The 21813-nt window shown below is 42.3% G+C and overlaps 1 protein-coding gene across 1 annotated transcript; it reads right to left on the bottom strand.

The window, feature by feature from the left end:
• Nucleotides 1-142: 142 nt before the first annotated feature.
• LOC124177825 (glucose dehydrogenase [FAD, quinone]) lies at nucleotides 143-17985 on the bottom strand. Its single transcript, XM_046560664.1, has 7 exons — nucleotides 17804-17985; nucleotides 9269-9438; nucleotides 7972-8215; nucleotides 5347-5605; nucleotides 4445-4705; nucleotides 3580-3810; nucleotides 143-1505 (listed from the first exon to the last, which is right to left on the bottom strand). The coding sequence occupies exons 2-7, from the start codon at nucleotides 9436-9438 to the stop codon at nucleotides 865-867; spliced, it is 1806 nt and encodes a 601-aa protein (XP_046416620.1). The 5' UTR covers nucleotides 17804-17985; the 3' UTR covers nucleotides 143-864.
• Between the last annotated feature and the right edge of the window lie 3828 nt (nucleotides 17986-21813).

The following is a 21813-nucleotide window of genomic DNA, read 5'->3' on the forward strand; positions in this document are numbered from 1 at the left end:
ACTTCCTGTGCCCACGCAACCGCTGATAACAGGTTCGGTGCGTAGTGGTAGATTGTACTAAGCGTTCTCAGTACTTGGCCACTGGATGAAAATGCAGCGACGAAATTTGAAACAGAGAAATAATTATTACAGTGTCGCGATATTCACTGTACTTTGCTTTACTTTATTCCAACTAGACGCTCGATACGATACGACCGTTATAAATCTTACGGCTAAATGTAAATACTGTATCATACTAAAGTATAACAATAATGCGTAAAGGGATAATGTTATTATTAATATAGTATAGTAACTGGTATTATGCTAAGTTTGATTGACATCTGTTTTTTCTTCATCATTTCCTGCGTAGATTTGTACAAGAATTAAGTTAGTATTAAGAATGCTACAGGTATGCGATTAGGTTGTACGGTACATTACTGGTAAAAATAAAACTCTTCCGAAGCTACTGATTTTTTCGTCTTTTGGTTAACAACGAGGATAATGTTCCAGCGTTTAGAAGGTCGCCTGTACCTTCTAAATGCTGAACGATGTACACATGTAGGCACGGTCCTGAAAATCGTTCATTGTCACTGAGTTTCTTCTAAGGAATAAGGAATTGCCTCCTTGCGTTCTAAAGTAAATTCTTTCAACATTGCGCCCATTGCGGAATACACGAGGGAAACAGACACGCTGTCGAGAGGAGGTAGAAGGACGTACTCTAGGAGATAAGAGAGTGATTTGCACCGAAGTTTTTCCTACAGCGACAAGTCACGATTATGTCGGGGGATTCGGTACCAGCAAAAACGACGTTTCGTCTCATCCCCGTATTTTCGAATAATTTACTTTTATTTTACTCTTCCTTGGCGTTCGTTACGCTCTTTGGATTCACCCGATCCACGTCCTCTTTATCATGTCGGCAGCTTTCTCGGCGATCATGATAGCCGGGGCGTTGGTATTTCCTGACGTCACTCTTGGCATGATGCTCGTGTCGGCCACCCTCAGATTCCTGATGCCTCGCACCCTGAGCTCGTTGTCGACGACTGCCATCGGATCGTTGGCTGGTCCCATCTTGCACGATCCAGCCTGATGATTTTCCGGCGCAGTGTCATGCTTAACAGCGCATTCCCAGTAGGCGTCACACCCGAACTTCAAGTGCTCGCAGTTCTTCACCGGCGTTTTGTCGAGCTGAAAGCCGTACCTTTTCAGGGCATCGGTTTCCGCCAGTCTCACGACGAACTTGATGCCTTCGACGAGGCGCGCTACGTCCTCTGGGACTGTAAGGTACTTCGGATAGATCATCGGCTTGTCGAGAGGGTCGCTGCTCCTCAGTCGAAGGTACCCACGGCTCTTCGGGTGCAACAGCGTGGGGATTATGTAGATGCTACGATTGGCTCCCTTCTTTTCTCCGACCATTCCTGTCTCCGCGCAATCCGCGAGGTATCCTCCGAATATCAGCTGGATGTCAGGATGATCGTCTCGAGGATTTGCATACTTCGTGTTGATCATTGCAGTCGCTTCCGATATGCCTGAAATTGGAAATTTCAAATTAAACAGTGTCTTGTTTTGTACTACTTTATTGTTGTCGAAGTACGGCATTGGTCCTGGTCTTTGAGGGGAACCGTATCTTCGGCATATTGTGCGATTGGATCAGCGATGTCGGTCTGTTTGTGCTCTGAGTCGATTCGAGCGAAAGCTCGTCTGGCAAACAGAGTAGGTATTATACCGCGAGGATAATGGATTAGTGCCTGAAAGTTCATGGCATGAGAATCAGTTGCGACAGAGAATCGCGTGGATTCCAATCAAGTCGTTACAGGCGAAACTGTATATTTGCCATTAAATATATGTGACTAAGTTGTTGATTTATCACCGACGACGAGATGTAACTGTAAAGTAGACTGGGAATATCTTTATTTATTCATACTTGTACTGATATTCACGAATTGTTTCGGAAGTTCTTCGACGACTTCCTAAAAGGCATATCGGGAAAGAAATCTCGGGATCATAAGTTATGTGCTTCGTTTTTCGAATCTCGTTGCACAATTCTTTATGGCAAAATTATGCAGAATCGAAAAGGCGTTACGTTTCGGGTGTGATTTGAATAAGAAAACGATAAGTCAAGCCGGATACATACCACTTAGAGATTCTATCACATACTTATATGCAGATTTGCGAAATGGATAAGTTATAAAAATATCAATTTTTTGTTCGAACCGTCTGGCTGTGAATACTTGCATCGATAAATCACTCGATTGAGTGGTTTTGAAGTATTGGCAAGAGTATCTGAAACCTCTTACGATAACTGTTGGCGTTCGCCCAACGTATGGATATATTATTCTGGATGTCGGATAAACAATTCCGAGACTTCTTCACGAGCAGGATAACGAAAGAAATACAGCAAAGACATACTGACCGAAAAAAAAAATTACTCGCAATGAATCATTGAAACAGAAAAATATTGGTGATCAAATTTGCAGTATCATGGAAGTCTGCATGGTAGATTAAGGCGAATGGAGTTAATCTCTATCACGCGGAATGAAATCGTTTGCAGAAGGGAGTAAATACGAAGTCGACAGCTCTGAAGGGTCTTAGGCTACAGGCTGCAGAGAACACAAACATCGAATCAAGATAATCCTGAGCATGTAACCCGCAGGCGGCGTAGTAGTACGTTAATTACAAATTTACATCTGTCGTATCGCAGGCTTGAGCAATAAGCACACGCCTAGTGTTGCCCCGTGGGAAAATACGTCATGAGGTTCCAGTCCTAATTCAGGGGCGCGTCGAGTCTGACTCAGGGGATTCCTGCTGGTTCCTTTTGGCGCGGAGATTAATGCCAGCAGAGTTGGAAGTTCCGTGGGGAATATTGCATTAGAAAAAAATTACATCACCGAGTATACAGCTCGGGCCGTGAACCAGATCATTGTGCAATTCGCTTTCACTGGTGGCGGAATTTCATCTCGATGCTGGAACGACTAGGCCTACAAACAAAGGCTGGATCGAAAGGATAGGGGAACGGCTCACGACTCGGTTACACGATCGTGGAAAATTGCTTGAGACGTTATAACGGATGAATCGTAAAGATCGCGCAATGTACTGATAATCTGATCAAAAGTTCTACGGGGGAGAAAAACCATATACATGTGCACGTTTGTTTATAACTCTGGTTATTACTATTGAGGTTGATCGAAAGTATAGAATATCACATTCAGCATAATAAACATCCGGGATTTGTACATCGACTCAAGGTGAACGTTGAATATGATGCCTTTTGATATTTGCAAATAAATTTAAGGAAAGACTTTCACAATCAATTTGCTTGCGCTTCTGACGACACGAGTGAAATGGACTCGAGAGGTTTTGGTGTGGTTTTTATGGAATCGAAATCGATTGAAATATTGTTGCACGTTAAAGTCTACTGAAATATTGGCTTACCGAATCGGATTCTGTGACAATCGGTTAATTGTCATTTTCGGTTTATAGGAAGATAAATATAACTGTGTTTTCGAAGTCGCAGAAATTCGGTTTTCAGGGAAGGATAACTAACTTTTCGACTTTGCTTCATCACGACCCTACCGTAAAAAATTTCACGAGGCTAGAACTTACCGGTGCCTGACATGAGGCCATCTCTGAAGAGGAGATACTCCATTGCAGTGGCCCAGTTCAACGGCGTCGTGTCCGTGTCATTGATGGTGAATCCCACTCCAAAAGCGACGTGATTGTGAAGGTTTTTCCCGACGCCTGGTAAGTTATGAAGAACGGGGACATCAACCGCCTGCAATTCTTCACTGGGACCGATTCCACTGTTCAGCAAGATTTGGGGTGAGTTTACGGCGCCTGAAATGAGCCATTTGGAATTACATGATCAGCCATAAATGAAACGACGAATTGCCACGCGCAGATTTCAACGCCACCGGGTTTAACGTAAGGGCTGTTTCATGTTTACAACTGTGTAAGCGAATGGATTTTAAAGAAACGAGTCTGCGTTAGTGAAACGGTAGTCGAAGCGATGAAATTAACATTTCTCCAGGTTCTTCCCTTCGACGAAGAAGAGTGTTCGTAATCTGTGTGACCATTTCTTACACGGTCGGTATACCATGAACCTACGATGCTGTAATGTAAGTCTTGGAATTTCAAACTACAGCCGTTAAATTTTATTTTAACCAACGCTCTTCGGAGTGCCCATCAAACGGAAGTATGAAACTGCTTTCAACGTTATTGATACAGACATATAGGTTCACTCTCATACTTTTCGCTGAAGTAATTCTCAACTCCGCAGCACTGCATGGGCGCGTTACGTACGATCTCTACGAGTAGTCGTATCACGATACCGTTACTATGATACTAAAAGTAGCAAAAACTTGTTGGCAGTAATTGGGGAATGGTAATAAATGGACAATTAGTTATGTGGCGATTTGACTGAAAAAAAATCAATTACACCGACGTGTTTTTGGCAAAATCGAATACGCACCTCCGCTGACGATGACCTCTTTGTTGGCCATAACCTGGTGGAGTTTTCCATCGAAGAAAAATTCCACGCCGATGGCCCGCTTGTTGCTGTCCAGGAGAACCCTCGTCGCCGTTGAGTTGAGCATTATGTGGAGGTTGCGGCGGTTCCGTGCCGGCCTCAGGAAGGCGCGTGCCGTTGACAGCCTCGAGCCATTACGCGAAGTGGTTTGAGCAATTGTGAACCCGGTGTGGGAGCGTCCGTTCAGATCGAGCACCGGGTACCCTGGTAGGAAAAAATTCAGCGTAAACATTTAAGTGAAGCAATTATTATATAGTATAGCAGGAAAAAATGCGAGTTGGCAGCGTTCAGACGAAGTAACGATTCGAGCGAGTTTTGAACTGGTTACAATAACGTATAATTTTTAACCAGAGTGCGCGTTTCCGTTACGGATAAGAAACGAAAGGGAATGGTAGAAGGTCGCCAATGAAATGTTTAAATCTACGAAGTAGGTTAAGGGAACGTAATTACCGTCGTGGTTGTTGCACAAAAATGTAAAGGATATGCGAATTGAATTTGGCTACGAGAAAAGAGGTGGACAATCGCTCGGTTAATGTCTTGGAATGAGAATTCACTCCGACGTAGCGAAAAGTTACTCAGTGAAAGTGAAAACTACGCAACTCCAATCGTGTAAAGTTTAGAGTGATTTTATTCACATTCAAAACGTTTGAAGCGGAAAAGTTCACTCTTAAATGGTGAATATTCACTCGATCATGCGAGTTGCACAGTTTTCACTCCAAAGAAATTTAAAGAGGCGACGAGTCAATCACGGAAAGTACGCTTCCAAAATTGCGGATGTTCAAGACTCAGGTTCACGTTCCGATTTTAAACGCTTCGATTAACGCAAATGAGTAGGCACAAAGTACCAAGTTCCTTTCCGGCCTCCATGATGGCCTTGCTGAGGGGTGGATGGTAGGGGAATTGGGTGATAGTCAAAGGTCCTCCAGTCGCGTGGTAGCCGGAGTCCATCACGTCGATCTGTTGATTATCCTCACTCCGCATGAAATATGGAAGGACTTCCTGGTAGGACCATCCAGGATTGCCAAGGCTGGCCCAGTCGTCGAAGTCCTTACGGGATCCCCGCATGTACATCATACCGTTCATCACGCTGGTGCCTCCTAGGACCTGAAAAGTTAACGTCCACGTATTACCGAAGCTGCAGGGTTGAGATCAGAGCACCTTCCCCGAAGATAACTAACAATAAATAAAGATAAGATAAGCAGGTGTGGTACCTTCTCTTTTTCTCATTAAAGAGAAAATTCGTCCAACATCCTATGCCGACTATAAATATATCTTGGAATCCACTTCGTTTCTTTGCGGTTAATGTGTCTTAAAATTGGGATAGCGTAATTATACATGTAATTCGGCTGATAAATTTCATCTCCCACCGATTATATTCTTCATTCTGAAGATGGTATAAGCTAACCATTAATTATAATATTTAGTTGGTTCTTTTCATTTTTCACAGTGATGTGATATAACGAGACAGAAAGATTGTAATCGATATAATAATAGCCCAAGAGTCGGATATTCACAAGATAAATTTTAAATTAATGTTTCCTTTACCAGTTTATGTAAGAAAATTTTTGCGTAGTTTACGGTTCTTTTTTTTCACACGGACGTGATACGTATCTCCACATGAATACCAGTTTGAGCCTAAAAATTTGCGATTTGCCACGATTTCACTTATTTTAATTGCGTGACTTATTTAAATAATGCAGGGAAAAGGGAAGAGAAGTGATAAAAATAGAACAAGCACAAATGCAACGCCCTTATAGAGCTTATTGTGTTCTAAGGCGACTTATCTTTTCAATTATAGGCGATATTGTACAACTCCCAGATATAAACCAGGGTTTAATAATTTTTGAATATTTATGTGCGTCACAGGTTTACCTAGACGTCAACGCGTGTCGGTGAATCATCATTACACGCATTCATCTCTCTTAAAGCATCCACGAATAACGGATCTCAAACGAAAAGGTCAATCCCAATTCTCAGTTGGAGTCTTTGGACGAGTCGCAAAGTGTTTGATGGACGTTTCATCGCTTGTTACGTACTTGGAATTACCGTGCCAATCACGGCTCGTGGATACTATGTATACCTTGCATTGTAACTTTTACGTTTTCTTGTTTCAGCTATCGCTGATCGTTACACCGATTGTGAGATTCAAGGGCCCGTTCGCTGGTCATAAACCTTACCCCATTACATATTTCGCAAAGTATGAGGCAATTCGTACGAGAACCAAGGTTCCAAGTTATCGTGATTCATTCGGAAACAAACGATTTTCCAGTACTCGTGATTATTACTTTGTACGAGGATTGCAGCAAAAGTTTGTGCATTACATTGTCAAATTTGTTTTGTAAAACGAGTCGTTACAAGTGCTTCGAATTTTATACCACGCTAAAATTTTTTACTTCAATTGTTTTCATCAATAAATCTGGCTTAAAACCAAAAATTCATTCCACCCGTTATGAACTTCTCATTTTTATTATTCAGAAACGAACACTCACACATGATACATGCGTTAAAGTGTTAACCAAGTACACCTCAGGTTGAATAATTTAAAATCGGATATCACGTCAAGAATCGAAAAATATTTATACTGTCCGTGCTTGTACTTTACATTACAAAAGAAGAAGGGGTAAATGAAAATATTATAGCGTTGATATTTTTTACTATTAACAGTAGTTTGAGATCGTGCACGAAGTCTTGAAATTACGGAAATTTTTACTTCTCACTTTCTCCACAGCGCGATAGCGGTTATAAACCCCAAACTTGCGACGCGATACCGTGAATGCGTTCTTCGCAATTGACACATTACCTAAGCTATACTGTAAACTGGCATATCCCGGAATTAGACTACTAGTTTGTACATAATGTACAAGTTATTTGACCGTGGCAAGTTTTTATTTAAAAACTCTATTGATTGGACAAAAAAAAAAAAACAAAAAACACGATCGACTTTCGGTAAAGGTACATGAATTGAATCTGATCGATCCGTTTTGACGTACCTAATCATCTATCACTGCATTCTATAAAGTATGAAAAATCGAATAACTGAAAATGCTCTTGACACCTCAGGTGTTGACGGACGTAAGAAAAAAAAACACAAGTATTATTGAAAAATAACGATATTCCATCGAGGTGTAATTCGGAGGTTCGTGGGTGCCAATGTCATCGGCGATAAGTAAGCACGTGGTGACTTTCGCATTTGTAAAAGTAGAAATGTACCGATTTGAAGGACGGTCATGGAGGCGAAGGGTCACGGCGTGAAATATATATCCATGTAGACTCCAGCTCCATGCACGTCCGTTTTACTTTTATAAATATACAGAGGTATACGAATATAGGTATGCACGCGTAGTCCCCTCACGTTCCGAGTTGACTTTCGGAGATGAAACATGTGAGTGGGTGAATGAATAGACGAGGACCTTTGTGTTTATTCATCGCTTTCGCTTTCGGCGTGTCGACTGTCCGTGCAAGTAACCCACCTTTCCTCTGGGCCAGTAGCACTTTTTGTCATCTTTATTTAGACAAGCTTCGTCCTCGCTCTCCGTCGTGTATCTCCAGTCTATATCGCTGCCTATGAAATTGAAGAAAAACGATGGAATCTGAGTGCCCGTCGGTTCGTCCAAACCCGCCTCCAACAGCAACACCGAAAACCTATTTTCCTCCGACAATCGGGCGGCGATTGTCGCCCCCGCACTGCCACCTCCTATCACGATGAAATCGTATCTGAAATAGAGAATGAGAGTGTGAGAAAAATTTTCATACCTAATGCCGATCGCCTCGCTGACTGCGGAAGGCGAGGCACGAATGAAAAAAGTACAACTGTAATGCGGTTGCTAAATTGTTTCGCAACTTGCGCGACGCGGAATGATCTCTATTTCGTCGATTATTGTCATTTGTCACTTTGACAGATGAGCGAATGTTACATGTATACGCCTTATGTAGCACTAGGTAATCTGGGTTACGGGCACAAAAGTCCAGTCGCGATCAATTTGACTCCGTTCAACGGAGAAGAAAAAAAAAAGTAATGTTGAACGTTAGGTATTCAGATACTTTGATAATTGTTATGATCAGTGCCTTTTTAGCGACACGAGACGCGATAATCATCGCGAGTGGATATAGAACTATTTATAATCAATGAACTCCGTAACGTGATACATGATCTGAGTTTTCACGTTGTATCGAGGCAGTGTACAAAACGGTCAATGACACGACGCAACGCGTATGTTAAATTCAGTATTCACGAATTTTTCATACTGAAGTTATAACTTTCATTCAATTCATCACATAGAATTTGGCACTTTTTGATACTCAAGTTGTAACTTTCATTTAATTCTTACATAGAATTTGGCACGTTTACATTTTTTCTTTTAATCCCTGTCTGGTTAATGTGGACGATAAAACAAACGGCTAAAGTCGTATTTATCGAAAGAATCTTGCTTTGTCACCAAAATCTAATTACGAATAGCTTGAAATTGGCGTCTGAAGCACGATTTATCCGTCGGTGCAGGAGAGGTTGGGATAATCGACAAAAATATCGGAGGAATTGAAACAGTTATATTTTTGCAGAGGCAAGATTCAATCCCTCCAATTGACTTAAAGTTTTAATATTTTCGCCAAGCCTCATTTGACCGAGCACGATAGATCTGATACGTCAAGTTACGAATGCTCGCGCAGCGGTTTTCCATTCATGATCGATTCCCGTGCTCCGATTGGTCCCCATCTTCGATCCTCGATAAGACAACGCGTAACGTTACGCAGCTGGAGACCTTCCCTCACCTTGTGTCGACGTAATCTCGAGATTGCGGCCGGTTGCAAGGATCCTCGAGGTCGCACTGGCTCCGCAGAAAAACCTCGAGGAGACCCATGAAGAGCATGAAGGACGGGCCACCGCAGGTCGAAGCCAACGTTGGCCCCGATGACGCCGTCAAAGGGCAATTGCAGCTCATCTGAAACACGGAATTTGCGAAGAATTATGCCACCAGATATTTTAATAGCGGAACTTGGACGACAAGGTCACCAAGGTATTGTTCGAAATTTACGGCAGCGATTATACTTGAAGTTCCACTTTTACGGCGCAATATGTAAGGAATACAATGGGCTATGATTTCGTATATTATTCGAGAGGTTGCTAGTTCTCTGTTGCAAGATGATTTTTATTTTTGTGTTTCAACTCTGCTTGGGCAGGGCATTAAATTCTTCTCTGTCAGATTTGAACGCGTATATTCGGGAGAATTTTGTTTGTCAGGTATCGAGAGCTGAAATTTAAGAGATTGGTTCCATGAATCGGGTTTTTCATGACGTGTAGATGTAGCGCTGTTTTTCAAGTAAGGATAGTTTGGTAGTCAGCGAAGGGGAAAATCGAGTCGTAGGGTATAACGGCTACACGGGGCACTTAAATAACAAGAATTGCAATAGTTGTGGCTAATTTCACTTGTACAAACTTTCGATTTTCACAAGTCATCAGCACCTACGTTGGAAAACATATATTTTTTTTCAACTCCTGGAGAGAATTTTTTTTCTTTGTATAATTCAATTAGACGCACTCAATACCGATGTTAAAAATCAGCTTTGCTGTAATACGGAAACAATGATTGGCACCGACAAAAATCGATTTAAGACATAACATAATGTAACGCTATTATTTGGGATAAGTTCTTACGATATCTTGAAGCAGACTAAGTTTTATTTTATAAGAAAGATTACGTACGTACGAAATAACGAACCGATTTGAATGAAAGCAAAGAATGTATCCATGGTCCGAATCCTACCGAATTTTTCAGAAATGTTCACTGGCAGTATTAACAGTTTTATAGCTTTAGGCTGATGTTAAACGTGCTGTCAACAAATTGTGCCTATTTATTATTCTAAAAAAGATCGAGCATCTGTTGGTTTGAACCATAAAACTTTCACATGTCATTACAAAAAGCTATAAAACGTTTAAAATATTCTAGATTAATTGCGATATCAGAGGAATTTTATGCGGTAGACGAAGGATCGAAATCCCGAGAGAAATGAGCCGGTACAGTATTAATGTCGAATAATTTTTCACTACTTCAAAGCCTGTAAAAATATTGCGAAGCGTTCTCAAGTTCCAAACGCTGAACCCAACGTCGCGTCGGTAGCTAATAACACAGGTCAACACAGAAATAGTAAAAAAATTTCGAGTTTCTACTGGGGTGAATAAGTTTCGATTCTATACATCTAATATCAACCAAAACCTTTATTTATTACTTGTAAAGTTTGTTTTTGTCGTTTTTACCTTGATAAATAAGTCTTGAAGTTTTTGGTTGAGGTGCTCATTCGGAAGAATAAGAAAAAAGTTTCCACCAAGATGTGACAGACTTCACCGTGATTAACGTTATTAGGGTTAGTATAACGAAAGCGTGTCCATACGAAAATCGAAGAAGTACGCAAAATATTCATTTTTGAACTTTGTCTATCGATTCTTTTACACTTGTGGTTTATTATGGCTCGTCGTTTTTGAATAAAAGTGATTTGAATGCGAAACTAATTTTGTTCAATTGTTATTTACAATAAATGTTTGAGAAAATGGGTAATTTTTCTTAAAATCTAAAATATCGTTCTCGTTTCCACAAAAGCAAACTTTATCTGATAAAAATATTTTTTTATCGGTCAGTTAGACAGAAGAAATCAAAAATTGACATCCAGAACCCCGACTCAAAATTGGTGTTGACCGGTGTGTTTCATGGAAGTTCAAACACGAGTGTTTCATATCCGTCAGATGCGAAGGATGATCAAAGTCAACCTCGTTTGTTCACCAGTAGTCGTAAATACCGCTTTCGCCTGGGTAATATTATACCGCTATCCGTTACACACTAGGAGACTCTTCGCGCTGTGTTTATCTTGTTAAGATTGACTTTTGGCCCGAAGCCGGAGGTCCGTTGATCGGCTTGAGCCTCGTTCATCCTAGCCGAAGGATTGGGACTCCGGCATATTATACACACCCGGTGAAACGTGCATGTAATTAAAAACCATAAAAATGCGTGACTTTCGCAACGTTTCGCCGAGGCCCCGTCTTGGCGGTCAGTGAACGTAACGGTATTACGGTATTGCCTCTTGTAATTCCTTCAGATTACGCCCATCGCACCAGGTGTAACGACACGACGAAGCTTCGGCTCGGCTGTTTCACCGTTCGTCGCAAGAACCCCAGGGTTCGTTCGACTGTGCGGAAATTCCGATCACGCGCATCTCGTGACCGATCTCATCGAGGCAACAGCCTTCTGCGGGCGAATTCTCGAGTATTCGAATTGTATAATAGCCGACGTTGCACGGCGGGTCAAGCTTTTCCGCTCCTGACGCAACCCGACGCGTCTAAGCGGGACAGGGATCGGAAGTTGCAGAATATTGGAAATGCCTAAGGTTGTCACGAATTGCGGTGATCTACCGGATACGGTGTCGAAACTCAGGTCCCGGACTGCAGTCATTGTTGTTGCAGCTTTTGTAACCATATGAATTGTCCCGATTCCAGTCTCCCTCCCGTTGGACTTCGTCACTCCATCCGCGATACGAAAAGAAAGAATGATGAAAAATGTAACCGAATGGGTATCGGCACACGCAACGAGATCGCGGTATTATTGTGCGGAGAATCATGGCAATTATGAAAGCGTTAGTCTACGCGTATTATAATTATTACACCGCGGTAGGAAATGAGGACGCGGATACCGAGCGGAGGTTCCCTCTTAAAATGAGCCACTGATTCATGTGGCACCGCGTATCAAGATCACAGTTATCTGTCATCGAGCGTAAAGAAGCAAATTCGCAATTAGTTCGTTACGACCGATTCAACTAACGTCGACGTCAGATCTAACTAATCAAAGACTCGGCACCATGCTGGGTATATGCTGAATAAAAAACGCTGGGCATGTTCGTGACTGACTTCATATTCTGGCTTTTACCACTTGCGCTTTTCCCTCTTCGACTACGTATCGTGTGAAAATTTTCCCAGGGCTGTAAAGTTGTTGTTGAGTGCCTCTGAAATAACGCACATCCGCAGTAGCATGCATGGATTATCCATGGCGTCTGCCTGCAGAAGGCAAAAGGAGCGAGACTGGATTGGATTACCTGTCGCGAATGGATAAAGAGAAATATACGTGTATTATATTGTGCGCGAAAGCTCTAAAGAACCGAATCTCACGTGATCGCTGATGATGTACATTGTTAATTTTTTAAATTGTTCACCTGCACGCACAATAACCGTTGGAAACACGATTCAGCCCAGTTACGAAATCTGTTACGATGCTCAACGGCTACTTTCCTACACCCTGCAAGTCGATGGATTGTGCTTTGTCAGGGAGTTTATGGACGTGTGCGAAGTATCTTTACGTTTCCGTGTACATTTATATTATATCGCGGGCATCCATCTAGTCCATGTGCGTAATCCATGATACCGATATGTTAAATAAATATACACGTGCATATAAGGAACTGTATTGCACAGCCCAACATGTGAGCTTATGTTTAATTCATTTATTATTTATTGCATTTACTTCTACGCCGGTTCACCGTCCGAATCCAGTGACTGTTATACAAATGATATGTATGATTGCCAAACGTCTAGATCAGGTTGTGAATTAATCGGTCGAATTTATCAACGGCAAGTCATCTAGTAGCATTCGATTCGCGTAAAAATGCGGGGAAACCTCGAAAAATTTGTCGAAAATCACTGATATCTTTATTTTATTTAACAATAGAAAGGAAAGAATCGCAATGCGTGAAAAGCTGCGATTTCCACGAATCACCGAAACAACGGCTGGTGAATCCAGGTAATGCAGAACGAGAAATTATTTGGAGCGTAAGAAAACTCGTTCGGTGAAACGTGTACCGGTACCTATAATAATCCGATTCTCACTGTATGTTTCTACTTCGATTGGCAACAGCGTCTGTATTCGATGAATGCGCTATTATTCCGCGTTCGCTAACACGATCGATCAGATTTCTGCATCGATGAAAAATCGAGTTATCGGGACAAAATCGCTGAATCAAATTTGGCCGTGGATCACACTTTTCCAAAAGTGAAAGAGATTATCTTCTACAGGTAAATTTCTGCTATTCCGAGGTAAAATTATCACCTCCGTGTGTAACGGTGACATGGTTATTGCTCAAGATTATAGAGACAGGAAATTTTATTTCACATATGATGTATGAAATTAATAGGCGTTTACTTTCACCGGTTCCCTGAATATTTTGTCTCTTTTAAGCGTGCAATAAAATCGTGGCTATGCTCTTAGGCCACTATAATACCCAATAACCGTCACCTGCTAGTGACGTGTTAAATCTTATTGGTTCACCGACTTGTACCTCAACTTAGGGGCTGAATTGTTTCGAAAGCGAATTTCGTTGACGTAGAGTGGTTAATTATCTCTAGCTTGAATTGAGGCGCGACTTTTGAGTCTGATATCCAACCTAACCTGACTATATTCTAAACGGGACGGGTCAAGAACCATTAACCACGGTGGTTGACAGGTACTATTTCTTTTTATAAATAAACACTGTCATGCGATTCTGCTTACGAGAGAAAACGTTATAAATTCATACGACTCTCGTAAGAGGAAGAAGCAGGGTCAGTTATCACGCTTCACGGTCTTGGCGTGCAAATATTGGCAATATCGTGGATGGATCAATGATTTAAATCGAAAAGTTGCGCAATGCATCACACACTCTCGACTCATGATAAATTCTTCAAACAGTTCGAGTTTCCGCAATATTGGCATAGAATTGATACGAAACGCTGACGACCGTCGATGATTAATTCGCAGCGATTTCTTTACCGGGTATCGTCGCTTCAATTACTCGAAAGTATGGCGTAACCTTGACTTCGGATCCGCTACTCGCAAGTCTGGAGTACGCAAATGGATTTTACCGATAGACCCGTGGAACAGGTCGGGCATGCAGCCTCGAGCAATCGATCAACTGTTCAGCCTCCATGACTGTGTGGGTATCACGTAATAATTTCGCAATAAACATAGCAGGCAGATCTGGTACCTATCGCATGGATTGGCGAACGAGTGGCTAACTTTGGTACCGAGAAGTCTTTGGCATGTGAACGTGTAAGTGATCCTGGACCAATCGCGTACGGTGCTCGGACGATTTTGTACAAGAACTAGGATAGTGGGGCACTTTGAAACAACTTTCTCGATTAAAAGTCTCAGGTATCAGACGCGAGTTCGTGGTAGAGTAGCATGTATGTGTGCGTTATTTTTTTCCCGTCAAGTGTGTGACCTCTCTAATTAATTTGGTGCTTATTTCGTCTTCCTTTACTACTCCGTAACTCTAGTGTGGCTGTCTTTAATCGCGAGAGCTCGAATAATCGGCCCGATCTTTCGGTAGATCACAAAAGTCAAAGTTCAAAATTTCATTTGCACTGTAATTCCAAGCTGCAAGAATTACAGCGTTGTTACGAGTTCGTCTGGACTCGTGTCAGCAGTATACGATAGAGATCAGGTAGTTGGTCTCCAAATACCTACCAGTGAGGGACTACTTGCTCGTCGCCGTTGTTCGGGGATTATCAAATTATTGTCAGGAAGCTACATCTGCTGGAGCGCTTGGGTTGAATTGAGTTTCGACCTATGGTTCAGAGAGAGATGATTATAGAGGCAATGAGCCGCTTACTTGCAGTCTGGATGCTCAGTCTGCAGATAAGCTATAACAATCAGAAGTCGCACAGAGGCTCAAACCTAGATATACGATGCAAAATTCATCGGAACAAGATGGATTTCAGCATTTTAATATCCATTCCATGGCCTGGACTAGTGATTCTGAAGAGGTCGGTACAGTGCGAATAGTCTCTGTGTTTATAGGTATATCTTCTGCTCACGGCGAATTTCTGTCATGGCCACGATTTTGGCCTCTCGTGCAAGTAACACACCAACTTCTCGAGGTTTAGCAAACTTTGAATAGGGACGTGTGGGACATTCTTGTCATGCAGCGTCTAATTCTTACGGAGGTGTGCAAATTATTCGTATAAAGCGGTTATAACATCAAAAGTTAATTATGAGCACATCACACGCAGCCTTACTATCTCATTCATCATGTGATTATCATTGCAGCGATGGTATACGTGCGTAGACATTAAAGTCCGACAGTAGATTGCGGTGGATGTTCGCGTTCCCACGTTTCCAAACGGTAGCCAGTCTATTGTCAAGTGCGCCAGAGTTAAGTCAGAATACTATTGCGAATGAGTCGTTAATGTTTACACTAATGTGATGGAAGTAAAAATCTTTTCAATTTTTAGTCTCCTGTATTATACTTTCACCAATAATTCGATCCACTCGTGCTGCTTAATCTAATTCCATGCAGTGAGAAGATCCTAACACATCCCCTTTACGATATGATCCGTTCCACGTGTGTACTAGCGAAAACATTCCAGTATTACACCATTTATAGACGCACCAACGTGCGTAGATGCATACGCGGAGTGAGAGTTTAAATTGGAATCTCGAGTTTGATCCAAGGAGTGAATGTAAAAGGATTGGCACAATCACGTTACCTATTCGTATATGTCAAGGAAAGGATGCCCCATGATTATGGAGGCAGATCCCCCGGTACAAGATTCTAGACAATATGGCTAGTCACTCTGCGTGGCCAGTTTACATCTAGGGATTCATTACAGAGGTGAATAAATCGCGGTCACGAATCGGCTTTTGAATTGCTACACCTACACCAAGCTCTTCCGCAAGGTCGCGAGTACTTTTTGCTCTTTGGCGATTCGAGTCCCTACCTCGGAGCATGAATTCGAAAATTGCAGAATTCCGGGTCTCGTGTTAACCTGTAGTTAGCGATCACGATTCCGGGTCTGGCGGTAACATTGGCAACCTGAGCTCGGAACGGAAACAAGCAAAGTGACACGGATTGGCAGGCGTTAATATGGTTTCCAATTACACGTTGCCTCACACCTTTGGACATGGCGTTACGACTTGCGGTGACTCGAAGATATCTACTCCCCATCACAACTTTGTTTTTTTCCGGTGACTTTGGCAATAAAAAATTCATGACGATTGTAAAGAGATCGAAGAGACTTCGAACGGCAGGGCCACTTCTCGAAGATACTGACTGGACCGGTTATATACCTCAATAAGGTGCACTGGTCCTGTGAAACAACTATACGCTTCTAAAGTTTGCAGACATCGCTCCGCTCGAGCCTCGGTTAACAAATTGCATCAATTTATTTTTTGAGTCGGCATTACCGCTTGCTGATCTACTGCCTCGATAGCACACCGTGACCCATAAAATAGATCCATCTAATATGCTAATCGACCACTAATTGACTTTGGAATGGACGAGATGAATCGCGTTTGTTAGTCCGCCTCTACCTAAGATGATTTGGATTAAAAAGACTACGAGAAGTCCGCAATCTTTAGCCGTATATGTATGCTACGAAATTAATACTCGTCATTTCACAAATATTTCATACGAGAGAAATGAGTATTCTGAAATGAGATCTGTTTGACTTTAAATAATCCCGTCAAAAATTTTGATGAGGCATTTGTGATGGGAAATATATTAAACATGATTCTAGGGTCAGCAATTCGCTGTCGCTGTATAAGATAATGACAATGTCACCAGAACTGACTCTAAGTATCGTACAGTCTAGTTTTGGCGCAGCCGTGCAAATTATCCTCTCGTACGATCCACGTCTATGTACAGATAGTCAAGTACTTTTGGGCCCTAATTATTTTGGTTTGCCGGTGGACAGATATTACAGTTGCGGCGTCCTTTCACTTTTCTTCTATCTCGACGTTATCCTTGCATCGATCAAATTCGTACGTTATAGGCATATACCGAGTAAGTTCGAAGACGAGTTTGAAATCGAATTACGAAACCAAATCTTCTATCGATGTTTGACCGAATATGTAATGTTCGAAAATGTTAAAAACACACTTGAAAACGATGCTTTAACGAGTGTGACATTTGTAAAGAAAGTTTTAGCCGCCACTTGAACGACGAGAGACGCGAAAAACCCATTTAAGAATCTCCGGTTGTGATCCACAGAAGTCGAGTCGCAACTCAGGCAATAATCTCGATCTCGGCATGCCGCGTGGAGGATGAAGACATTGAACCCGCGAATGTGACGATGCATGAAAAATTATAACCGTAGTCAGCGTGCGACGTATGAATCAGTTACACTGAATAATAAAGTTAAAAAATTACTACAGGAGAGAGAGAATCGGTAACAGCGTAACCGTTCAAAGTGATTGATTGTCATGCAGGTGAATGGATTCTCAAATGGACAAATGTCAGACAAACAACCGTCAACCGACTGTGAAAAATGACCCAAAGAATGACGCCACTTACCGTGTACGTTGATTCGAAAAGTTTTCGCCCGCGGAGATGAACGGCCGACGTTGGAATAAACTCGTGAGAGAAGATTATCGAAGAAGATCAGAGACTCCTTCGAATGATTTCCCAAATGCGGGGGAGCAGAACCAGCCGGCGTCGCAACCGACGATCAACAACGAACTGCACCGCAACCACTCTCCATCGTCGATGTAATATCCAGGAGCGTCCCGTCACCGCTTCCACCACTACGACTTCACCTGGTTAGTTTTCATCTCGGATTCGCCACACGCTGGTCTTTACGGACCATCGAGCTGCAAAATTTGGCCCTCGAATTTCTGCATGCGGATGTAAATCCAGAACCAGGTATGTGGGATACGGTGTCGAGGCGAATAGTTTAGACCCGTTTGTTTTCATAATCAATGTTACTTTTCAGTTTTTGCAATAATCTGATCGACGTATTAAAGCAGTCGGTCCGATGAAACCGTGACTGCTTCGCGACTTGACCTTTTAGAAGTCATTGTTTGGGGGGATCACCTCCAAGCTTCCAGGACGGTGCGGAAAATCCGGTTTTTTAAAAGGCGGTAAAGAATTTTTTATCGTAATTAAAATAAATTATATAAAAAATAAAAATAATTAAATGTGTTGGTTTTTGTGACTATAGCGAGTCCAAGTCGCGTGAACGAGATTTCGTATTTCTCAGGCCAGTGGTTTTGTTATTATAGAGTTCGAATCAATCGACGAGTACAATAATCGAGTAGCCAGAGTTTGAGATTCTCATTCTTGTTAAGTTTGTTTCGCTATTTTTTTATAACTTGCCTGCATAATTCACACCGTAGACAATGCCGTCTATAAAAGAAGTGCGGCAGAGCCAACGTCGAATGATTACAAAATAGTATTTTTTCTCCATTCTTTTATACCAAAATCTGATTTTTTAAGTAATCAGATCAAGATCCGACGACGTCCACATCTGTTGGGCACGGATTCTTCGGGAGTATAGAATTTTAAAACTACTGTGAAATAATATGAAGAGCGCGGTTTAATTTTGGCCTATTTCTGTGGCTCGTTGGGTATAATACAGGATGTACGTATAATACGTTTCACGTACTGTTATCGTAACTTCTTGAGACGTGGGATATAATTTTTAATTTTAAACAGAGAAAGGATTTTAATTCATTCTGAATATGAAAATTATGCAAGGTGGTAGGTACACAACGTGTGCGTTATACACTAATTGCCACGATATTTTCACTCGCTGAACACACATGTACATACATGCATAAATAACATACCTTTATACGAAGAGGAGAATTGAATTTCCGTACAACAAATCCACCATACAATTACGCACGCGCAATTCAACCCACTGTAACGTTTCGTTAAGATGGTTCCATCTCCTATCCTGCAATGTCTTACGGTACGTTATTTTGTATTTCCAATGGATGTCCAACTCTCGCTCAAATAAACGAACGTATTTCAAGTGTCGTCAGTCGTCTGGCGTTCGATTCACGATTTGAACTTGCGTGAACTTCGAGTACGTAGTTCTGTACGTACCGTTAAGTGACGACTCCTGCGTAACTTTGTTGCTTCTTAGAGCTTCGTCTATCACCTATTTCAGCACGTGCTGAAAGTTAGCGATGCGTAACGGCGAGTGACCAAGGTGCCGGTACTTGAGGCGTGTAAAAAGCGTGTTCCGAGCGATATCAAACGATTTGGTGCACGCGGCGTGGGTCAAGAGACGGAGAAAACTTCACGGAAGTCTGGGCTGTTCGCTGTTTGGCGAAATTTCGTAACCAACTAGCTTTACAACCCTCGCTCGCTAAAGCTCGCTCGGAGTCGGATGCCTAGTATAAATGGTTTTTGTGCGTGTGAGCTCGCTTACTCGTTGTCGTGTTTTACCATGTGACATAGTTGTAGGGGAGACTGGGGCACGATGGACTCCCCAAAAAAGTCTGGTACTTGCTTCACAGTACACGGAATGAACACTGTCTTTGAGCATGTGATGCAAACCGAATCTGCCCGTAAGATTTTTCCTACATAATTTTACAAATCATGTTTACACATGCATGTAAGTTAACGTATTGTGATTTTATGACAATAAATTTCGTCAAAAAATACCACGGAACAATCAGCTAAGTGCTAATAGATTTGAAACACGACGCACAGCAATTTTAGCTCTAATTGAACGACGTTATTGTCATGTATTCCTATGTATACTATGCCAACTACTCACCAGTTGCAATTTGTTGATCCTGGTCGTTCGGTTTTTTTTCCGATTCTAAATGTTATCTGAAGCATGCATATTGGTTTGATAGTACAAGACGTGACGTTTTCAACAATCAAACTTGTACACTTGAGAATTGGTCCTGAAAGTAAAAAGTCACTAGGTCAAGAACCTGGACAGCCAAAACTACGGCAAATTAGTTCTGAAGGTCAATAGTCACCAGGTCAAGGACCTGGACAGCCAGAACTACGGAGCGCTTGTCCCTGAAGTCGAGTTTCACCAGGTAACGAACTTGGGGCGCAGGAACTACGAAGCGCTTGTCCTGGAAGTCAAGTTTCACCAGGTAGCGGACCTGGAGCATAGAAACTACGGAGCGCTTATCCTGGAACTCAAGTTGCACCAGGTAGCGGACCTGGAGCGCAGAAACTACGGAGCGCTTGTCCCTGAAGTCGATTTTCACCAGGTAGCGGACCTGGAGCATAGAAACTACGGAGCGCTTGTCCTGGAAGTTGAGTTTCACCAGGTAGCGGATCTGGAGCATAGAAACTACGGAGCGCTTGTCCCGGAACTCGAGTTGCACCAGGTAGCGGACCTGGAGCGCAGAAACTACGGAGCGCTTGTCCTGGAACTCGAGTTGCACCAGGTAGCGGACCTGGAGCGCAGAAACTACGGAGCGCTTGTCCTGGAACTCGAGTTGCACCAGGTAGCGGACCTGGAGCGCAGAAACTACGGAGCGCTTGTCCTGGAACTCGAGTTGCACCAGGTAGCGGACCTAGAGCGCAGAAACTACGGAGCGCTTGTCCTGGAACTCGAGTTGCACCACTCGAACTCTGCGGAGCGCGATTCTCATCCGTCCGCTCTACCGCGCGGTTGTTTCTAGACTGAGGAATTCGTCTGATTTTCGTCGTCGACGATTACTATAGATCGATGACGTCAAGAGAAATAAAATTTTGGGTGACGTCACTTTCTGAACATCGGAACATCCAAATTTTGGTTTCGAACTTTAATACTATGGATGATTATCAGGTACGAACGAATGGCTATTGAAAGAAAAGCGTTGCGCCGCAGTTTGCCGTATACGGACCAACTCCTTGCAACCGATCTCGAAATACCCGCCATGCCTCGACACCAGGTATACATATAATGCACGTTATTCGACGACAGTGACACAGATGCTTACACCTTAGCCGGTGAACGGGTTCCACGGTCATGAGCGCCGGGGTGTTTCTGTATTTTTAAGAAATCACCACTACCTTCACCGCAACTTACTGACCTGCAAAATCACAGCTATAATATGATAGTTGCGTTACGGCTTAACGTCTTGTCTTACTCCGATTCACACCTTATGAACCGGTTTCCAGGAAATGGGGTTGTCTTACAGCGCATAAGTGTTACAAATTGTCGAAATATGTTTTCACACATTGACAACTTATTGATTTGTACATTGTATTTTCCCTCGAATAGAAACAAAAAGAATACGGTCATTCGCTCCGTTTTTATGCTGCAAATAATTGCGTATTTGCTCTAATTCACAGTATTTACTTTAAATCTTTTTGCATTTGTTTTTTTTTTGTATGTTTTTTGGCACGGAAACGACGAAGGCCAGTTACCGACCTTATTAAAAATAATTACAGCCAATGCATCGGCGTGACAGGGCGTGAGCCGTAAGCGATTGAATAGCCAGTTAAAGCAATCAATTTTTGGATGTATACCAGCATTATCGGAATCATGGTTCGCCGCGTTTGCCCGGTGTTCTGAAGTATGTGTACAGGTATAAATACACGGTTACGAAAGTGCCGGAGGT

This window comes from Neodiprion fabricii, chromosome 3 (genome assembly GCF_021155785.1).
Source record: "Neodiprion fabricii isolate iyNeoFabr1 chromosome 3, iyNeoFabr1.1, whole genome shotgun sequence".
In the NCBI taxonomy this organism is placed as follows: domain Eukaryota; kingdom Metazoa; phylum Arthropoda; class Insecta; order Hymenoptera; family Diprionidae; genus Neodiprion; species Neodiprion fabricii.